Genomic DNA, 23,086 nt, shown 5'->3' on the forward strand with positions numbered 1-23,086 from the left:
GTAATTTATAATCAGTCACAAGAATGTCGAATCTGAATCACTTGAAAAAAACACGGGGGTGCTTAACTTTTTTCCAGGTGTATATTTCCTAACTTTTTAAGTGGTTATGAGGTTGGTCAAATTGACAAAACCCATACAGAGATACAACAGTGAGAATAACAGACAAAATATAAATTTTTTTCAAAAAAAAAAAGGTTGGTTAATAATTTGAAGGTTAAAAATTTTGCAAGTGAAATTTGATCACATGATGCATAAAAGTATTTTTAATGTTGGATAGTTCAAAAAAATGTATAAGCAAATAATTACTTAAAACTTAGTCAAAAAAATCAGCTTTTTGTGTACTAAAACCTTGTAATGTTTACTGATGATCTCCAAAATTTCATGAAGATACACATAGTGTATTAAAAATTATAGTAAGAAAACTATAACAAGCACAAAATGGTTACAAGGTCGGTCCCTGGGACTGAGCTGGTAGTGAGAGAGTTGGAGCATACAATGAATGCTGCATCATATGTAAGTAATATTAACATTTATTATACTATGTAACTATCTCTTTTTTTTAAAATAATATCCCATTATTTTGAATTTTATTACATGTTTAAAAAAATCATAGCTATTAGCCGCATGAAATTGAAGTACATTATAATATGGCATGGTATAACATCATTCACCTATAAAGATTTCAGGGGATGAAGAACAGAGACGTAGTTAATTTCTGAAATACATGTAAGACAGGTAAGAAATATTACGATATGATACAATAAATACAGTTTTTTATTGTTTTGATTTAAAACTCATTTTGAAGTTAGTAGAAGTGTAATTTCAAGACTTGTCTATAAGCAGAGAGGAACTTTAGAATCTTACAATTCATCATGAAATCTCTGCTAATGCTCCAGTATTTAATACAGGCTTTACATTATTTGAGCATATTTAACCAGTTCTTGCTTACCCTAAAAATAAGTGGTCAACTGACTAGTCATTTGATGTTATTTTACCAACTTGCCAATCTCTGAGCAATTATATTATATAAACAACAAATTATGGTCATGATGACATCACTGAATCATAATTAGTTTGCTGCAGTAATTACGGAAAAACAGCATTACAGTTACCATGAAGAAACTAGGAGCTAAAGAAATACTTAAGAGGACTGTGATTACTTATAATTTATCAGTCGATTGTTAAAAAAACAGTTTATTTGTAATTTAAACTTACCCAAGCTTTGATGATGGAAGTGGAACTTTCAAAACAGAACTGGCTGAATTGCTATCTTCTTCTTCATCCTTTTCTGTTGTTTTAAAGATCCTATTGGAGTGCACACTTAAATCAAGTGGTTCCTCCCCACAGGGAGATGGAGATCGGGATCCACCAACAGAGCCATCAGACCAACAATGCATATGAAAATTGTTTGTTTGACACAAGTTTCCTGTAAAATGTACAGCACTTCAGACATTTATAAAAATCAATAGAAACAAGGTCTACTATAAGATATTGTTTACAATAAACTCCATATACCATATTAATTTTTGGATTAATATTTTCTGTACCACTGTTGAATCACTTTGCTGTTTAGTGTTATAGTTTTCTAGTAAACCTTAGAAGGAACTAGAAAACAATTGCTAATACATATTTTAATACGAAGATTTGAAGATTTGTACTAGTGAGTATCAATACACCTATGATACATGCATTTCAGTCATATATACTGCTAGATTCTGAGTACAGAAAGTTACTATAATTGTGATTAAAAAGGACTGTCTTACTTTATGGTGTTATGCCAGTTTTACAAACCCCATCTGAGCTGCATGGCATACCCAAACAAAGTATTAAAAATAAAGGTAGTCAAACCACTTTTTTGATTAGTTGCCAAGGCAATTAGCACGTGGACCAATTGGAAGCAAATGGAGAGGAAGAAACCCCTCCATCTTCAACTGAGGAATCACTAGATAATGGTTGGGAGAAGAAAGGTTGATGATGGGACAACATTACCTAGTATTTTTGGGGACAACAAAAAAAGATGAAAATAAAACCATGGAGAGAGTAAAGGACCCTCTTGATGGCTCTCTTGATCAAAGGAACCAATACCACAGCCTCAAGATACAGAAAAATACAAGGATTGGAAGGCGAAGGAAAAGGAGACAGTGGAGGAATAGATGAGAAAAACCTTACTTAAAAACTTGAATGACCCACCACATGGCTGCAAATAGGGTCTGAAGGCCTGCAAATAGAAAAAAGATGTGCCTCACAGGGCCTGAGCTGACTAGGAAGGAAGATAGGTAGACATTGATGTGATGTGCAATAGCAATGTAACAGGAGGGGGAACTGCAAGAAGAAACAGAAAGATGATAAATGGGAAGAAAAAGAGGTGGAGGGTTCACGGATGAAGGGGTATGTATTCACAAGGTTGGGAGAAACAAGAAATGAAGGAGGGAAAGAGAGGGCTGATGTCTTGCAGCTTCAGCACAAGTTTTCCAGGTGTTAAGAACATCCCAACCCTAAAGACTGAAAGGCAAAGAAAAGGAGCCACACAGAGGAAGACAAGTAGCAAAAAGAAAAGCATCAAGTCTCAGAATATTCCAACAACATATGAACCATGCAAGCAGGGATAAAGCATAAGACAAAACCCTGGCCAAGGTATTGAAAAGTACCAACCACAGATCTCCATTGCAGGGTTTCAGTGAGGAAAAAAAGATAGGATACATAATGATGAAGATGGTTAAGAAAAAAAGGCAAAGATTGAAAAATTAAGCAGTAAGTAATAGAAACAGGGGGTCAACCATCCCAAATGGGGAAAAAGGACTCCAAGGATTGGAAATCCAAGAATGGAAAAGTGGGATGGCAATAAGCCATAACAAAGGAATACTGAATTCAAGGAGGACAAAGCACTTGAGAGTATTAATGAAGCTGATCCAGAAACATGTCAGCATGTGCATGTACATCTAGATAAGAAGGAAAAACCACACAATCCTCAGCATGAGAGGCATTTAGTAGGGAATGGGAAGAATCAAAAGACATATGTGACAAAGGAAGTAAAGACCAAACTCGAGAAATCAATTCCACAGAGAGATTTGTAGGAGGAACATTGCCTCCACAGCTAAAGAGGAGCCTAGTGCAAACAAAGGAGGTGGAAAGAACCAACCAAAATTGTTGTTCTCATGGTTGGATTCAGAAAAAGGGGAATGCACTTCCAGTGTAGAGACAGGGAGATTAGGCAATGAAAACAATAATGACCAAAAACATGTTGAACAATAGCAGTAATGTCCTCCACAGTCAATGAGCCTCCAGTGGCCACAGACAAAGTAAGATCAGTGTTAGCTACATTGCAGAACCTCAGGAAGAAGTAGTAGTCACTGTCACTTGAGAATTCACTGTAATTAAAATCATTTTACAGATATTTTTTTATTGTATGCAGTAACTGAAAGGCAATGTATGTTGAAATCAAACCAAATAAAATGGACAAATGTTAACCACAGAATAAACGCAGTGTAAATCTCACAACATTGAACAAAGTTTAAACTGCATGAAACATGTCTATCCACTATGGTTCTTATGAAGTTGTGTCATCCTCCTATTGGTAGAGGGTTATTGTTGCATAATGATTACATCCCACGCTAGTGCAGTTCACATTTAAAAAATGTATCTTAAGTGAGAAATAGCTCAAGGCTAGTGGCACATGCAAAATCTCAAAGGCAGATGCTCAAGGCATAACTAATGTTTGTTGTAACAAATTTGTTATTACATATTAATTTTAATATCAACATTTGTTTAGCTTAAATTTATATTTAGAAACATACATAGCTTATACTGTTAAATATGTATTGCAAAAGTCCCACTTATTCTCCAAAGTTGTAAAAGATTCTTGATAGTAAGAATCAACAATGTATATGTGTATGTAAAGGCCTAAATTTGTAATGTTATGTAATCTGAATTTTCTGGATAGCTTTCGCAGCCTATAAATATAACTAATGCACCTTGCCAAAAGAGAGTATCTATTATTAGTTCGCTATAGTCAATGTGCTATAAACTTTGGAAACTATAACTGTGATTATTATAATGCTTATCAATTGGAAAACTTCAGAAATTTGACCAGGAACCTTTACAAAGTTCAAACATAACAAATCATTTAACTTCAGTGGATTCTCATTGGACATTACTATTTTTATGAAAACATTATAAAAATTCATCTTTGAAAACTCGACGTGTGTGGCAGATAAATAATGAAGGACAAAGCTAGCTAGCTTCCCGTTAAGTGAATTATACGTACATCAACTCGTAATTAAATCGCTTGTTGTGAACCCTCAATAAGATATCAAAGAAGTTCTAGATTAACAGGAAGACTTTATATTGCTTGTAAGTTTGTGAAACTTTTGTTTATAAATCATTGTTTGTAATAACTATTTGTAATAACTGTTATTGTAAATTGTATTGTTGTGTGTATATTAAAATGTATTTGTGTTAAAAAGAAAACTGTTTATCAATCTTCTTGGCAAATATCATAAACTGACTATATATCGGCTTTTTACTTAATTCCTAAATCCAAAGTACAATTAAACTACCAAATTTAAATTATCAGTTAACTCGATTTCAGACCATTTGAAATTCTAATACATAACAGTGTAGAAAGGTAACAATATCATTTCAGAATCTTTCTTCACTAATGGAAAGAATGTGGTCTTGGCATACATATATTTTCAAAAAGCTTATGATATGGTGCCACATATAAGATTAGCTAAACAATCACATCAGTAGGAACTGGAAAAGGAATAGTTATTTAGAAGGTAGAGTTATTGGATTTTACTAATGGGGTGATTAATGTTTGGTCTTTGCTTTTTCTCATTTAAATTTATGATACTGATAGAAGCATCATTAGTAATCTCAGTAAAGTTTGCCGATAACATTAAACTCTCAGATATTTCTAGCTGTATTGAAGATATTGAGGTGTTACAGAGTGACTTGAATCATTTGGTAAATTGGACAAATATTTGATAAATACTATTTAATTTAAGTAAGTGTAAGGTTATATATTTGGATTATCATAAGTTGTATTATACATTTAATTAGATGGGAACCCACTCCTTAGTCTGACAGAAGAAAAGGATCTTGTCATAGTGGTGGGTAAAACATTCAATCTGCTGGTGCAGTTTGCTTTTGCTAGTAGTAAAGGTTGTAAAATTTTGGGGTGTATTTACAGACATATTGATTACAAATAAGAATAGGATATCACCTCTTTATACAAATTCAGTACTATGTACAGTTTTGGTCTCCTTATCTAATTGGACAAAATGCTTCCTATTACATGCTAAAAAAATATGGTAGGTAGGTAGGTAGAATATTGGGCTGATTGGATTTTGTCACTGTATCCTTTGCTCTAATTGGTACTTTCAATTTCTACAGGGCATTTTGGTTTAGGCCGACAGTGAAATTCAATAGATTTGACACTGAACATGTCTATTAATTGGTTTATCCCAATGTCCATTGAAACTTCACCCAGATTAACATGTGTCGATGTCTGCCAATAATAATTTATATCTAGTTTAGGATGGTATAACTCGAACATGTCTTTGACTGTTCCAATAAACTGTGACATTGTCTTTTTTTTTAGGGTAACATGTGGCATTTGTTAAAGACGACAGCCAATACTCTAGCCACCATGATGAAATGTTATACATTGCCTGAATGGAAGCTCAGCTATAATTAGCTGAGAGCAATGATTCACCACACCAACTAACGATTCAGAGACATGGTTTTTTTATGGCCTTCACCTTGCACAATATGGTAGCAGATTGGTGCAATAATTTAATGAAAGTAAAAAAAAATTAATCAAAGGGCATTTTTAATTAGGGTCGATCCACAGATAAAACTTTGGAGGGGGGGTGTTGAAAAACTTTAGGGTCAGGCATTTTTATGTCAAGTCAATCGGATACCCAGAAAGAAAGCATTTTTTTTCTAGGCCTTAAAAGGATATCGACTTACTGGAAAGGATCCAGAGGGGGAGATACTAGGATAATTCAGGAGCTGGAAGGGTCATTTTAAAGAAATAGACTAAAATAAACTATTTTGTCTTGAGAAAAAAAGGTAAGAAGTAATCTTATTGAAGTTTCCAGATTAACTGAGGGATCGATAAGACAAATTCCTTTTGTTTCTTTGTGTTACATCCTGAAAATAATAAGACATAAAGACACAGTTTAAGATTTAGATAAAAAAAAAAGGCTAAGCTCCAGTTAATTAGATTAACACCCTATCATAGTAAACTTTCTACTTAGATAAAAAAAACAAAAAACAATAAAGATCAAAGCTCATTAAATACACTGTTCTTATGTTCTTAGTTACATAGATTAAAATTCATTATTTCATTAGTTGTATACCCTTACTGTTAATCACATCATCAACCCAATAATATCTCATGAGGTTTAGCAAGCAAAAGTTTACATTAGTCCTAAATCCTTATAATAAGAAATACAAAACAATCTCTGTAATACAAGTATAATAATATACTAAACATTCTAATCAATGTGTTAATGAAATAAAACATTAAACAGAGAACAGAGTATACCTAACTTACTGACCGCCTACTCATTAGTTGTTGGCTTTAAGTACTGAAAACTGACTTTTAAATTAGTTGGGTGTTGGAAAATGAAACCATTCTTCATAATTTATCCCAAATATGTTGTTTCTGGGTTTTAAATAGCTGTGCAAATAAAGAAAATGTTGAGTTTTTTTACACAAGAACTCATTTTTAAAACCAACATGAACATTTTGTTCTGTTTTGAAATGGAAAGAGAAATCAATAAAAAAAAACAAAAACATGCTCTTCTAACCTAAGACCCAGTACAAGAAAACTATCTGGCTGCATCTGATTAATAACAGTTTATTTTCAATCAATTCTGCATTAGGTATAGACCTAAATAAAGCATATGCTTTACATTAATTATAATTTTTCTAAAATTTCTATTACTGTATTACTGATTGGATTCAATTTAATTTATCACATTTAGAACCTTCATTATTTTATTTATATTTGATGCTTAAGTTGGTCTTCATCAGACACATTTTAAAAATGAGTACAAGTTCCATAAGTTCTTACTTCAAGCACTTCACTCTTTTCTTTGAAACTACTGATCTTACCTGAAAAGATGAAGTTCAGAATTGGCAGCTTAATTTAGTATCTAAAGATTTTTTTTTTTTTTTTATTATAGTTTCTCCATCAATATTGAGATTTTTATCTTAGGGACACACTTGATGAAAGGTACAAAGTTTAATAGGTTGAAATCTCTGCAAGTTAAAGTACTTAGCTACAGAATTAATGCTGTTATTATTTCAAGCTTAGAGGTATTTCCAAAGTTTAGCTGTTAAGGCTATAGGCCTATGCCAAACCCATTACTCTTAATTCATGTGACATTATCAAAATTTTGTTGTTTGTTTATTACTGTCTAATACTCTTTCAGAGATCTGTAAATTCAGACTAAAACATATATGACAACATAAGTTACACACATTACAACAAGAAAAAAGATAGAAAAAAAAGATTATAAATTACCTTTCATGAGGTCACTTTTAAGGGGGCCTTTTTCTTCCTTACCTGCTTCTATTGAATGGACAATACCATCAGCTGGATCCTGAAGTGCAAAAATTTCATAAATCAAAGAAAGCAGCATTCCAATATAATATCATAAAATTACACCTCAACATCTAATGCAATCAACCAAGATACGCTTTATTTTTCCTTGCCATAAATGAACTATCCAAATTTAATGAGCATTTTTTTAATGTTAATATTTTCAATGTACATCAAACAGTTTATTAAATAATTTTCTACAAATAACCACCATTCAAAGTACAATATATACACATATTGGCATGAGCTCAGCTGTAGTAAATGAAATGTCTTTCCACGACAACATTGAAATTTAATTTCCTAGTCCAAATACAGGGACCAATTCTAAAGGTAAATTAAGTACAAGCCACCAAACATTTAATGTGGTCTGATGTGGACCTAAATGGTAATAAAAACAGCACAGAAATATAAAATATGTTGTAATATAGTTAAAATTAGTATCCATTAAGAAGCTTTCTTCTGCTTATAATAACTTGTACCAACACATCAAAGAAAAAAAAAAAGAGTACGTAAACAAATTTATCTAATGTTTCTATTCAGAATATTCTTCACCACATTCCAATGAGTCAATCTTCCACTGCCTTTTTTAACATTCTTTTAATGCTTCTTTATGACTGCTAATGAATATATTTATGCCAAGCCACCCATCTTTATTACATCATCATCTATCACACATCATAGAATTCTTTTAGATCACCATACATTTAAACTGAAAATATATCCTCACAATAAATACATGACAGAAGGTTTGTCGGTGCTAACAACTGCAATTTTATTGTTAGGCATTACTAAACTTAAAGTTATTTTGAAGCATACAATCACCCACAATAACCTGAAACTAAGAACAAGATACATTTCTGTAGTGATAATTTATTACTAGCAATAAACCTAATTGTCATGAAACCAGATTTTTTAGAATTAAAATGAATTTGAAACAGGTACTTACTTCTTAAATACTGAAAGCCTTTCCTGTTGCTTTCATGTTGTCAACCATATAACTCAAAGTTCTGATTTTTTTTGTTTTTTTTTACACAAAGCAGAGTATGCAACACTTACCTATAAGTTTTATCTCTCTTACCCTCTATATTTATTGTGGACATGTTACATCTTACATAAGCTCTGCATTCACATCATAATTCAGATTTTTGTAAGCTGCAATTGTGATGGAAAACCACATATAATGTTATGATGTAAGTGCCTTTTTCAAGCAGGCAAAGCATGATTATAGTTAATTTACTTATTTTCTTATCCTGATAGGGCCTTCCTACCAAAGTACAGGGCCACAGGAGAGATTAACAACTAGTTTTCATCGATTGTGTTACTTACTCTGACAAATATTTTCTATGCCCTGTCAGGGCAATATGTTGCTATATTGCACAAACAGAATCTTTCAGAAGGGCTTCAAATAAGCTGTGTATACCTTATGAGCATCTCAATCCACAGATGTTGTTCCGATTACATTAATATTTTAGTCTGTGCAGCTGATTCTTCTTGTCTACCATGATATACCTGCACACCTTAAAAATAAAATTCAGGTTACTTTCCATCAATTTCACCATTTGGCTTGTCTTTGATCTCTTGTTTCGGTACCCATTACAGTTTAGCATGTGGATGAATCCAAATACTTTTTGTCAACTTAGTTATATCAAATTGCTATCTCTTCTGCTCATGGATTCTGTTTAATGTGTGTGGTTCTTATCCAAGCCAGATTGAATCTATTGCAAGTGAATTAGTCTCTGTCTGATGCTTATTTACTTCTTGGTCCCACACCTCTGTTGTGTACAGTGACTGAAGTATTTCTATTCTGCCCAACAACCCTGGTACCTATTTTATGGAAATTGGAGATAGAGAAATATTTTGATTAATAATAATAATAAATAAAATCCTATTCTGGAGTCTCTTTCTACCTGGATTTACTCTGTCAGTAGAATAGTAGATGATAGAATGAGCAAGTAAATAAAGGTTCAAAAGAAGAAAATCATTTTAAGACAAGGCTCAAGTCTCAATGAGGACAGAATCTAGGCACTTGTGGACAAAATAAGCAAAATACTGAAGAAAGATCATGAAATAGGGATGACAGATGAAGATGACTTCTGTGGGAAGAATCCAATGATCTCTGGAAAGAGAATTTGCATGAATATTCATAACAGCCAGCACATGACAAGTTCTGATATGTGTGTTGTGAATGGAAACAGAGAAACAGCAACAAAACAAAGGCTGCATGACTGAATTCTTCATTGTTGATATATGTAACCACAGTAGAATGGTAGAAGTGGAAGGTAGCAATCCTTGACAAGCAAGATGAACTACCTAAAGTTCTAAAAGACTGATGTGAGAAAGTGATCCGGAGGAGATCAGGAACCAAACTACCTAAAAACCAACATCCCCCAATTCAGCACCACAGCCCTTGAAAGAAGCATCTTTGGAGAGATGCATATATGAAAAGAGTGGAAGAAAATAGGGTCCTACAGTGATAAACTCTCAACTGAGTTAAACTTCAAGGTAATTGAAAGAAACAGGAGAGAGAGAGAGAGAGGTAAGTTCTCCAAGACAACAGATATAAAGATTTATACCACTGAAGAAGCCTAATGTGAACATGACCCAAGGGAATCAGTCACCTCATGAAGGGAAGCCATTGTCCCAAAAGTAGAGAATACATTTTTAGAGGTGGAGTACAAGAGAAAAATAGGAGAACACAAAACTCCAGGAATTGCAAAGCAAAGAGACAATTGAAAAGTTTATCCTAAGTCCCAGATGCACAAGATACTGAGTAGGTAAACGTTGAGACTTGGACTCTTTGTTACATTATCATCTAACGTACATCACAGGATTTTTTTAGATCATCATACATTCAGACTGAAAAGATAATCTTACAAAGAACATGTGACAAAAGGTTTTTTGGTGCAAACAAATGCAATTTTATTGTTAGGCACTGCAAGGAGAGTAAAGAAAGTAGAAAAAAAAAGAAGCTGAAGTAGAAGGCTGAGAAGCAGTAGCAGAAGAAATTGGCAATGCAGAAGGATGGCTATTACCAACTGGACATTGAAAAATAGGATTACAACCAAAAGGAATGTGAAAAGCCATAGCACTAATCAGTTTCTCTGAAGATCTTCTCCTGACAAATATATTAGGAAGAAGATAAGTGGGTGGCTGAGTGAGCATGAGTCAACTGAAGTGACAACTAAACAAGAATAAACCAATCATTGATGTAATGATGAAAATCCATAATGGATGTCTGTGGAAGACCAGCAAATAATTTGACTACACATATGAAGATACAAGGGGCTGAAGTTGAACCAAAAGGGAGGGCCTAGGATTGAGAAACCAATAACCTACAGTAAAAGCAAAGAAAATGTCAATAACACAGATGAATCAAGGAAGTAAATAAGCATTTTAGATAACTCTTTTCATCATTTGAAAACCAAGATGACAGAACCTCTGTAAGGCTCTTATGTTTTCCATCTTGAAAGGTGTAATGTCCAGACAATGATTGATATGGCAAAGAACTATTACCAGACACCAATTTTATGATTAATTGACACTGCAGAAAGACGAAAATACAAACAAGAAGGACTAAAGCCCTCAAACTTAGCAGAAGCATACAGCAAAAAACCATCAGAAATGTCAAGGAATTTTAGAATAAATGACAAGTAAAATAGTGAGAAAGTGACTTCGTAAAAAAAAAAAAAACTCATACAACTTCTTTTCCTTTAATACAAGTTTTTCATTTCTTAACTTGGGGATGATACTGGCCTTGTGTCCTGCTTGTGTATTAGATGTATCTTTAATTAAAAGAATCTCTTTGTAATGGACAATGACATTAGCTGTGGTATTGTCTTGATTAATGCAGTTATGTTGGCTATTTTTTTTAGCCATGCACATTATGTCCTAATTTCAATGACTGAACGAACTGTAGTACAGCTTCAATAGCCCCTTTCTATGAAAGGTTCAAAAATAACAGCTCAAAAATTTGAATATAGGCTTGATAGGATGAAAAAGAAACTGGAAAAGCTAAATGTGGAGGAGGGTGAAGAAATTGGTAAAAATAAAAAACCACAAGATGAAAAATTTCATGAATCCAAAGGTCCCAAATTCATGGGTTCCTCACATGAACACAGACATCCTAGATGATCCCCCTAAAAAATGTAAAAAGGGGGTTGCTCAGAAAGAAAGAAAGTTATTCCATGGGTTGAAAAGTCTCATCTCCCTTGCTTTTATGGGTGACAACTGAAATGTAATGAGAAGAAGAAGCTGATGTAGAAGGCTGAGAGGTAAGGTAAACGTGGGTAAAGTAATGCAGGAGGATGGCTATTACCAATTGGGCATTGAAAAGTAGGACAAAAACTGAAACTTTATGCTAAGAATTTATATTTCACTTGCTTTTTAAAGATATTTATTCATTAAACACAGTAAAGATAAATTCTCACCCTCTGTCAAATGTATATACCACAAGACTGATGATAAACAAACAGTTTAATTATTTTTTAATGTAATACACATGAGAATTTGGATTGAAGGTTTGTATACACTTTTGCTACCATTAAACAGTGCATGATAAGTGCATGATTACTCTTCTTAACCTTTTGTGGCGGGCTCATGCGATTTGTGGAAATTGAATCACGAATTTCACTTGTACAACAATACATGTGGTAACTTGAGATTTCTTAATGTATCTTCTTAAAAATTGGTAAGATTTTGTTAAAGATCATACTATGTTGTACACAAGTAATGGTGGTTTTTACTAAAAATGTAATTTTTCTATTGTAGTTAATTGCATTCAAACTATTTGAAAATTGAGGGCAAGGTGATTTTCATTTTACGTATAAAAACACTTTTCTTTGACTTATGGTTTTCATATTTTTTTGAATAATCTCCAGAACCTGCTAAAAGGATATCAAAGGTAAATGTTTATATTTGATTTTTCATTTTCTCTTACCATATCACCAACTTGCTATTATCATCAATGTACAATGCAATGAAATAATTAAAATTAGGAAATAGAAAAATACACATATATATAGCTTTTAATTAATTGTAGAATATATTTAAAGATTTTCCTTTTGTTAAACTCATAATTTCAGGTCTTTTCTATTTCACATATAGTTAATTTTTAATGTTTTACTTTCCTTTCTTGTCCTTTACCACTCATTATTCATTTCAGCACAAGTCAACTGTGTCCTCAAGGCCTATTACAGTTTCTTTGGGACAAATGCACAACCCTTCGGGAAAATGTTTATTTAGTGCATAATATCATAAGTCTTGAGAACAGATGCAAAGTATGATGTATTTTTTAAAAAAATGTTTAAAATTGTTAGATTATAGTGTAAAATGACCTATTACTAATGACTATACACATGTATGTAACATCTACATGGAAGCTATAAAGCTCAAACAAATCTGTTGAAGGTGAGCGTGGCAACTGTCAAAGGTTGAAAAAATTTATTACTTGTTTCAATTGTATTAATTCAGACAACTTTGAAATAAACAAGCCAGAAGGTTAGGTAAGTATCTTATTGTCTAGATGTACCTTTATTCAACTATCATTTTATTATTGAAGTTACAAAGAGAAAATAGAGAATTTTCATGGCTCATTGGTCACGTGACAGTACATCTGAAGTTTTAGAGTTGTATTGCATACTATAATCAGTTTAGGGTAGTAAAGGAGTTAATTCAATAGTTGAACTAGCATCAGATTATTATCACAATTTTGTTCATAAATTGAAATGATTAGAAGGAATAATTAAAGGATTTGAAATTTTTTCTTCTCATTTTCAAAATATTGTCATCACAACAATTTCTACATATATCCCAAAAAGGCAAAAATACAAAGCTACTACACCATAACTATTTAATAGGTAAACTTTGCAAGTGATCTTACTAGAAATTTCCAAAGTTCAAAAAAGTTTCATATACCCATCCTTTACCAACAGTATTCAATTCTGTGAATGTTAACATTTTCCTAATCTGAAAATGTAATTCTGACAGACACTCACCTCTTGACACATATGTTACTTCAAGGTAAGTGGCATATGTGTGGGAGAGACACTCACCTCTTCACACATATGCCACTTATCTTGAAGTAACTCAAACCTATGATTAACATGTTTAATGTGAACTGTGCTGGTGTATGATAACAGCATTATGCAACAATAGCTCTCCATCAAAAGGAGGGTGACACAACCTCTATGCACAGTAACTCTCCTTATGCACTTGCACTCACAATAACTTCATTTTTAGATGAGGCAAAAAGAAGGTGCACCTGAAGTGGGGAGGTCAGGTGGGAATGTGTGGAATTGAGTATCTATTGGAAACACACTTTCAGATTAGGAAAATGTTAACTTCAAAGACAAGACCTCATCTCTGCACAAAGAATAGCTAGAATCCTACATTGAATTGTTGGAGGAGCCAATGCATATTAGCTCCATTCAGAAAGCACCAACAGGAATTGGTAGAATATGAACATGACCATACAAGCACTTGCAAACAACAAGTGGTCAGCAAGCCAATAAATGTATTGTAGCTAGGGCATGATCAGACCATTCAGGATGTGTTCACTTTGACTCAACTAAACAGACTCAGGCTAGAAGAGAGCATGCTAGTTATTTAAGGAGTGACCTGTACTATACTGACAATGTCACCACCACCCCCACTGAGCCCAATCAGTGAGGAAATCTTCAAAGTCCACCATCCCAGCAACTGGGAATTGGTAAGTGGCAAGTATTTACCATGCTCAACTTAAAGAAGGAGAGGAGAATTCATGGTGGGGAGAATTGAAGAAGTGGCAGGAAGATCTTTTACAGGAGACAGTGCAATGGGAGACCTTCAAACTCTCTTTTGAAAAGCCAAAGAAGTGGGCAGTTACAGTGCCAGCTTTTCTTATGATAGTCCATGGATACCTCTAGTAGTCAGCAGATCTCCTCATCTCAACAGAGGACACTAGTAGACACAGAGCAGATGGGTTGAGTGCTTTTTCGTTACCCCTGACCCAATACAGATTTTCGGAAGTAAGCATACCTTGAGAGGCAACACCAATCATCTGGGATTCTTCCTGTTAAACAGAAAGGGAGATAAAGAAAACAAACATGCTCATCTCAAAGTCAGTGAATTGAGTGAAGAATGATGACCAGAAGAGAAGAAACAGCCAGTTAATGAACATAATGAGTGACAAATGTATGGGGAGTTGTCCACACAACCACCTGGAGAATTTTGTGGAAGATCTGGTGACCCCATAATGAAGAAGTTCATGCTAAGTAACACTGTAAAAGCATAACTAGACACAGAAGCATATCTGGGTTTGAACAAACATAGAGGTAAGAGAAAGAAGGAAAATAGGAGAGAAAGAATGGTCATCCTCACTACCAATTGAAGTCTCAGGAAGAAAAGACTAGTGTGGGTAGAGTAGTAAATAAGTAAGAGGGAATAAAATGCAAGAAGCAATGAGAGCATAGATATCTATACAACAATGACCACAGACAAGAAAGTAAAAAAAGTAAGTCTCAAGAGAAAGATGGTGTAAAGAGCAAGTAGCTAACACCCCAAATGGGGCGTGTGTGAAAGCATGCAACACCACACTAAGGTCTCAGTTAGGGAAGGGAATTAATGAGAAAGGAAGGATTGGAACAGAGTAGAAAGAAAATGATGTATGGAAACTAGAAACCAGTGATAGTGGATAACAACAAATCATGGTAGAACAATGAATTGAAAAAGGCAGGAAGCTGTGTCACAGTAAGACAGCCAGGAGGAATGGAGCAGCTGATGGAACAACAATGAAAAACCCACCACTTCTACTGATAGATAGAAAAAATGGAAGGATGATCTAAATGGGATAAGAAGGCAATATGATTAGAGGGTCTGGACCTAAAAGCGATGGACTGGACAAATCCCACACATGAAGATGATGGGACGATACCTCTGGTTGAAAAAGTGACATTTGAGGTCAAAGCAATAAAAAGTAGAGGAAAAGAGGGTTTGAGCACCAACGAAAGAAGCAGAAGAAACAGAGCTGAGATAGCCAAAGAGGAGCCACCAATATTACTGGACAAGGAAAGTTGCGCATCAAGATGAGGCACTGAAGGAAAAGTCAAACAGGAAGAACAGCATTCTTAAGTCGTTGAAGATAAACGGAGTCAGGAGAAGGAGAAAAGGAAAAGGAATGTTGAGAAAGGGGGTGAAGATAAAGGAAATGGAGATAGAGACCATAGGTGAGAACCTAAAGAACACATCTGTCTACAGAAAACTGAGACCAAAAGTTGGTGAAGTGAGACAGACAAGCATCCATTGGCCATGACCAATAAGATAATCACTAACGAAACAAGTAATGAACTTGATGTCAAAAAGCAGAAAGAAGAGGATGGTCTGGAAGCTGGAATGGGAAGGATAGGGATAGAGTGATCCAGCTGGGGAACAGGAATCGAAGGGTAAGGTTGAGAAACTAGAGAAAATAACAAGGACTGATGCTGGACTGCTTCAGCCTGGGTTTCCAGTAAATCAGGAATATCAACAAAGACTTCTGGGTAAAGAAAGGAAGCCCAACAAAGATCAAGTAGATAAGAAGGTGGGAGGTGTATGTTAGTGAAGAGTGCATCCTGACCCACCAAACTCAACAGCAGAGAAACCAAGTAAGGAGGGACAGAGCAGAAGTGGTAAAGTAGTAAAGAGAAGGAAACAAATCTCTTGGAAAACCCCTACAGATGTTGAAGTGCCTTAGACAAAAGGTGGAGGGAGGAAAGGTAATGCAAGAGGGTAGTGAGAAAAAGATAATGTGAAAACTGGGCACAAAAGAACGAAATAGAAGACAAGAGATTTGCTCCCAAGACAAGGAGAAAGATATAGAATATAGAAAAGGATGGCTGTAAACCAGGACAAAAGAGTGAAGAAGGCAATGATAAGGCATGTGGGTATGGGTGTAGAGTTGTTTATGAAAGAATCAGCGTGAACCCTAATATCAGGCAATGGAGGAAAAGCAAAGTAATCCTGAAAATTGGTTTCATGGAGTAAAGATTGGGAAGAATAAAAGACAGGTGAAAAGGAAAGAAATGAACTCACCTGAAAAATCATATTAAGAAAAAGATTTTAAGGGTGAGGATTTTCCTCAACTAGTAAGACGGTACCTGAAGTAAACCCAGGTTGAGGGAACAGTTGGTCAAATTCATCCTCCTCCTGGTCATTTCTGCATGGAGAAGAAAGGGTGTTGACCAAAGGAATGGAAGGAGGAGGCTCAGTATTTATGAGGGAACCCACAACATGCTGCATGATAGCTGTATCATCCTCGATAGTCAATTAGCTTCCAGAAGCCATAGTAGAAATGGATCCAGTGTTTGTACCTTCATCATTTTCACAAATCAAATTTGAAGTCATCCTCACTTGAGAATTCATTATAATATTTAATGCTTTTGAAACAAAAGCTAAAGCAGAAAAAAAACATATTCCTTTGACAAATGAAAATTTCAATAATTTGAATGTAGACTGAAATATTAACTAACTTGTTAAAGGCAATACTGAGGAAAAGAATAATGTTATTTTGAGTGTGTGTGTACTTAATCTTCTCACTATTGGAAAGTAAATGTGTGCTTGTCATGACTTTTTAGAGAGTTACATTCAAAATTCAATTAAACTACTTTATTATCAAGGTATATGAATAAACTTTCCATCAAAATGTAGCTAATAAATAAATTTTAATATTATATAAGTCTTAAGTTTATAATCTTATATGGAAACATTGAAAAAATTATCAATTTGCTCTCTACGTCTTCCCCTTTCTCTAATATATTTACCACCCCACTGAAAAATAGGTAATTTAACCAAAATTGTTCATTATAAGATAGATATTACTCATGCGAAGCATAATTTACATAACCTTCAATCATATTTAGTTACAGAGCAATAGAATAGAAAATCAGACTGCCAAGCCCACCTGTCACATCCTCTCTTTCAAAATTTGCCAATAGTTGTCTCTGACATTTAATAGTATATTATTTATAACCAATAAAAAGCCAAAGTTTTAATCTATTAAACGATATATTAGATTATGTTGTTTTATGTATAGAAAATTGGCTATTTTGCCTCCAGTTCAAAATTTTTTCTTATGGTGTTGACACTGACAAATTTGAATGAGTTTTAAAGGCTCTTATCACATACTTAGAAAGCCAGAAAAATTATAGTAGTTATAGGACATTGTCTGCTTTCTATGTATCATTATTCTGTGTTCTTTGGTGAATTATTTAACTAAATAAAAATTAGTTACTGCGGTAGTACCATTAGTATAAAAAAGTAGGGTTAAGTTTCATGAACAGTTGACAGACCCAGGTAAGAACTATTTTTCTTGTTTTTCCTGTGTATTCTTTATTGTGTGTTATGTAATTTGTTAGGGTAATGTGAACTACACATTTGCTAAGTGATATGCAATTTGTGTGGCGGGATTATTAGATAGACATTGTTCAAAGGGTAAAAAAACAAGAAAATTTAAGTACAAAGTGTAGGTTTGTAAAATCGATCTAGAGTAAAACAAACATATCAAAGAAAACCAGATATGTGCTGGCAAGGATGGATCAATTAGAAAGACCTGACTCAGAGTGATCTGGATGATCAAAATCACCTTGGGAATAAGACTGATGGAATGAGAAAAACAAAAGTTATAAGTCTGAACATCTCGACAGCCAGAGCAAGTGGATGATGAACTGAAGCCCAAAAACAAAAAGGCAACTTTGAATTGAGAAAGGAGTCAAATGCTTCCTATGGAGAGAGGTACAGCCACCAAAAATTTGAGAATTGAGAGGCCACTCCTTGGGAGAAAGTGTGTCGGGATTGGAAAGGCGATCTGCAATAAGAATGAAAGGACCTGAAACATGATACACCAGGAGATGTATGTCAAATGTGTGAGTTCAAAAAGGGGGAACCACTATCTACCACAAGGGGATCAAGCACGAGTGTGCCCTTGGCGAGTGGCATAAGCCACCACCATCGATTAGTCGGAATGAAACATGATTAGTCAAATCTTAAGAAGAAGAAAGTGAACTAAAGCACACTGGATGCCACAAGTGCCAGGGTGTTAATATGGAAGATCTTTCATCAGTAGACCATTGTCCTGAAGCCTCCTGCTGATCAACCCACAACCCTCAACTTTAAAGATGAGCATCAGGGAAGAGAAACAAATCTGAATGAGGGGAAGGAATCAGTAAACCAGACAATGCAGGGGGGGGGATATATGTTCAACCACCAATGCATATAATCAAAGAGGGAAGAAGGAAAGTTAAGAGGAAAATTAAAAAAAAACCCTATCAAAAGACAATGGTCATGCAGTGTCTTCTGAAAATATTGCAAATGCACCAGACACAAAGGGAAAAGTGCTTCCATAGAAGCCACATCCCCAAATGCATTAGAACCTCGCTAGCAGGAAGATAGTAAACCATAATGGCATGGATAACAGAAAGCTCCATTGAATGCATTTGAGGAGAAGAATGGATGGTCCTGACAGAGGTGGGTGTTTAAAAAGACACTACTCAAATAGCTGAGATTGTTAGGTAGGTAACAAGAAAAACTTATTCAACTAGAAACTTCAACCACCTGAGCTGCTTGTGTAAGAAGCAGATGAGTATGTTATGACAAACCCCATTTGGAAGGAGCTAATAGAAACTAGACATCCATGTCGAGGTGTTAGTAAAATACTCCAAAATGCAGAAGTTGGGTAAAACGCAGACCAATGGACAAAAGACATATGGAATCGAAACAAGTCTGAAGGAAAAAGCATGAAACTGGTACCAAATCACATGGTGAAACGATAACATCTTGAGAAATGAAAAATAAGAACATGTATTGTGGGCATTCTCAGTTCTACAGAAATTTCCCACCCAATTGTGATCAAAGACTACATGTTAAAAACAGGGAAGAACCAAGAAGTGATTGAGGAAGGATCAATCAAATCAGAACATACACCAGCATCAAATACACACAACGAATGAAGAAACCCATAGGCAGGACAAGTAAAAGACGGGAAGGTGTCAGATGCTAACATGAATAAAGATGGCAATGACTCAGAATGAAACAAACAAGCAACCAAAAAATAATAAAAATATAACGTAGCATCACAGATACCCCAAGTGATGCTAAATGCACAGAAGTAGCCCCAAAAAACAGACCAGTGCAGAAAAAAAGAGCCTCTCACAAAAGAGACAAAAATGCTCATCATGAATCATAATGTCTGGAGAATGAAAGAGAAAGTATACTGTGAAACTTGTCTAAAAAAGGATCCAGGAGTCCACACAAACAAAGTTAATATGAAGAAGTATAAAAGATGAATAATAATGAAAATGAAATAGACATTATATTGTAAACTTAAGTAATTGTGTATAGACAGTAACACATGTATGGGATGTGATATTTTGAAGAAAAAACAATATAGTTAACCTAATTTATGATATTCCAGTAAAATTCAGGTAATTCTAAAATAATAAAGGTCCTTGTTAAGCCTAATCTAATGTTATAGGACAAGGGATACAACTTAGCTCTAATTTCAAAGCTGAATGTAACTATGAATATTGATCAATCTAACTAAACTTATATTACTGAACCCAAATAACTACAGATAATAATAATAATATCAACATTAAAAATATTCAAAAATCATAACAGTATAACACCTTATTATTCCATAGTCAGCGGACCATATTTCAAAATGTGAGGGCCCCAAACTAAAGTTGAGGCCTGATAAAGGTCAGCTCATTGGATGATAAATCTCCTGACAAAGTAAAGCTGATAATTCCCCAATCGAGGACCGCTACCTGAAGCCCGTGTAAATGTACTGATAGAAGATTTAACCTCAGAAGTGGCAAGGAGAATTGGGAATTCTTATTCAAAATGATTTATAATGAAGTATTATGTTCTGAAATGGGTAGAAATATATAATAATTCCACTTCGGAACAAATTACAAATATCACTATTGTATAATAAATAGTAAACTTCATGAGAGAAATTGATATAAAGATACGAAAAAACAAACACTTGAAGAGAGCACAAACTAAACACAAGACCGCCAAATGAGAAGTGATAGGTAGAATAGCATAGTGGAAGGCACATGAGTCATGTGGGTATGTGGCACTACTATTGGTAGAGGTTAGTTGCATGATAATTTGTATGCAAAAATCAGTTAAACCATGTGAATTGAGGAGTGCATGGGAGTGAAAGGCTTGTAGCATGTGAACAAATTTTTGCAAACAGAGGGAAGAACTGAACATAAATTGCTATGTATGTGAGCAAAAGTAAGGTACCTTGTCAGAATTTAAAATTCTTATAGGTAGCAAGCTCTATGGAGCCCCCAATCTCCCCAAGAAAGTTCACACTTTTGGCACTTCAACTCTTTTTAGATGGGTAGTTTCCAATTCCTGGCTAATACCCTAGGCTCTCTGGGAAGATTTATACTTAGAAAAATCATTTCAGTGGAAAATAGGTTGCTTGAACAAAATTAGCTTACAGAAGAACAGAATTAAAAACAACTAAGAAATAATGAGTGAAAATGGCATGTCCTTAACAAACTTTAAACAACAGAAAATAAAATTCATTCAAAATATTTCTTATACCACAATACAAAATTGAAGGAGTTAAACATATGCATGCATTTACAAAACATTAACATGAAAAAGGTGATTTCCATTTATAAGCAGGTTGAAAAGATCCTCAGATTAAAACACTTTCATTTTTATTATAATAAACTAGAATAAAGAGTTTATTAATCAGTGTAAAATGAACTAGAATGAAGTAATAAATAGACTAAAATGTACATAATAACACAAGCAGTGAATGTTTGAACATTCATTGATTACAAAAAAAAAGAGTATTTACTAAAATGTGGTATATTTTATAGTAGTATCCTACACTTGAGTACTAAATTGTTGATTTATAAATCAATAACTTTAATCCTTTCACTACAGGTAGGTTAAAATGTACATGTCATGACCTTTTACAGAATTACACTCAAATTTTAATTAACCCCCTCTGCCTGGGCATCATTTACTGCAGATGTCATGACATTTTAGTGACTTACATCCAAAATTTTATTAGGCTACTTTCTATTTATGTAATATCAATTAGTATAGCATAAAATTGTAGCTAATAATCCATATTTCAATACTATACAAGTTTTAAATTTTATAAGGCAATATTTAAAGAAATCCTAAATTTTCCCTAGTGTGAGAAATGTGACATATTTTCTCTAGGCATCCCCTCATTCTCTATTTTATTCACCATACTTTCAATAAATTTGAAATATAATGTAAACTGCTCATTATAAAAATGTCATTGCTCAGACAAACCTTAAAATGGCCTTCAATTCTGTTTGGTTACAGAGACATAAAATACAAACAAAATCACCCACACCCACCTGTCACATCCTCTCTTTCAGGATTTGTTAATAGTTCAATCTCATTTAATTCTATATTATCTATAACCAATAGAAAGCCAAGGTTTTCATCTGTCAAATGATTTATTATTTTGCATTGTTTCTGAACAGAGAATTGTCAATTTCTCTGTTAGTACAAGCTTCGTTCCCACGGGAAAGATAACAGCTAGCTTGGATGAATTTGTAAGGGCTCTTATCAAACAGTTAGAAAACCAGAAAAATTGAAATAATTAGGGGAAATTGTATGCTTTTTATATAGTATTTTTCTGTTATTTGGTGCATTATTTAATTAAATAAAAAATATTTAGTGCATTACTATCACTAGTATAAAATAAATAGGGTTAAGTGTTATCAACAGTTGACACCTAAAAAAAAAAGAAGAAGAAACAAGAAGAAGACCAGGGTAAGTACTATATTTCTTGTTAAAAGTAACTAAAATGCCCAAACAGGGATCTTTTTAGGTTAGTTCAGGTGAAACAAATAATAATACTAATATAAAAATGTTTCATGAGGTACACGCATGCGAACAGCTCGTGGGTAATGTAATTGGATAGCATAACATGAGCTCCATGTTCCCCAAGTGAGTTACAACATATAATGGCATGAATTGTAGTTGGATACAGTTCAAAGGGCAATCAAAAAATAAAACTTAAGTATAACTAGATGTATACTGTTACGAGTTTAAAGCTACTTAGGATAAATGAATGTAGTTTCATGTGACATTTAAAGTCATTCGAGAAAGAAAAGGGGATAATTTAGATTTATTTAATTTTTATTGTTTTTGGTGGTTACTAGATCAGTCAAAAACACCAACATTGTATAGAGTTAGGGTAGAGAAAATAACAGATAAAATATAAAGTTTTACCAAAAACAAACATTTGAAATATATTTAAGAGGTTTCAGAGATTACACAAATGAAATTTGAAATTTTTGAGATGAAGAAAAGTATTTTTAATCTTAACATGAAAATCACTTTGCACATGGACTATTCAAAACAAATACTTGATATTTCGATGACGAGGAACCCACTTTGAGACTAATAATGGCTGGAGACGGCTTAAATGGGTAATGAAGAAAAACT

At 33.8% G+C, this 23,086-nt stretch overlaps 1 protein-coding gene across 1 annotated transcript in view; it reads right to left on the reverse strand.

Moving 5' to 3' along the window:
- LOC106466352 (mushroom body large-type Kenyon cell-specific protein 1-like) overlaps window positions 1–23,086 on the reverse strand; it is a 59,586-nt gene that overhangs the window by 14,406 nt on the left and 22,094 nt on the right. The window contains exons 4-5 of the mRNA XM_013926631.2: window positions 7,538–7,616; window positions 1,216–1,426 (exon numbers count right to left, since the gene is read on the reverse strand). Of these exons, the coding sequence (XP_013782085.1) occupies window positions 1,216–1,426; window positions 7,538–7,616 (290 nt within the window). The remainder of the gene's footprint in view (window positions 1–1,215; window positions 1,427–7,537; window positions 7,617–23,086) is intronic.

Source organism: Limulus polyphemus, unplaced genomic scaffold, assembly GCF_000517525.1.
Source record: "Limulus polyphemus unplaced genomic scaffold, Limulus_polyphemus-2.1.2 Scaffold2233, whole genome shotgun sequence".
NCBI classification, from domain to species: domain Eukaryota; kingdom Metazoa; phylum Arthropoda; class Merostomata; order Xiphosura; family Limulidae; genus Limulus; species Limulus polyphemus.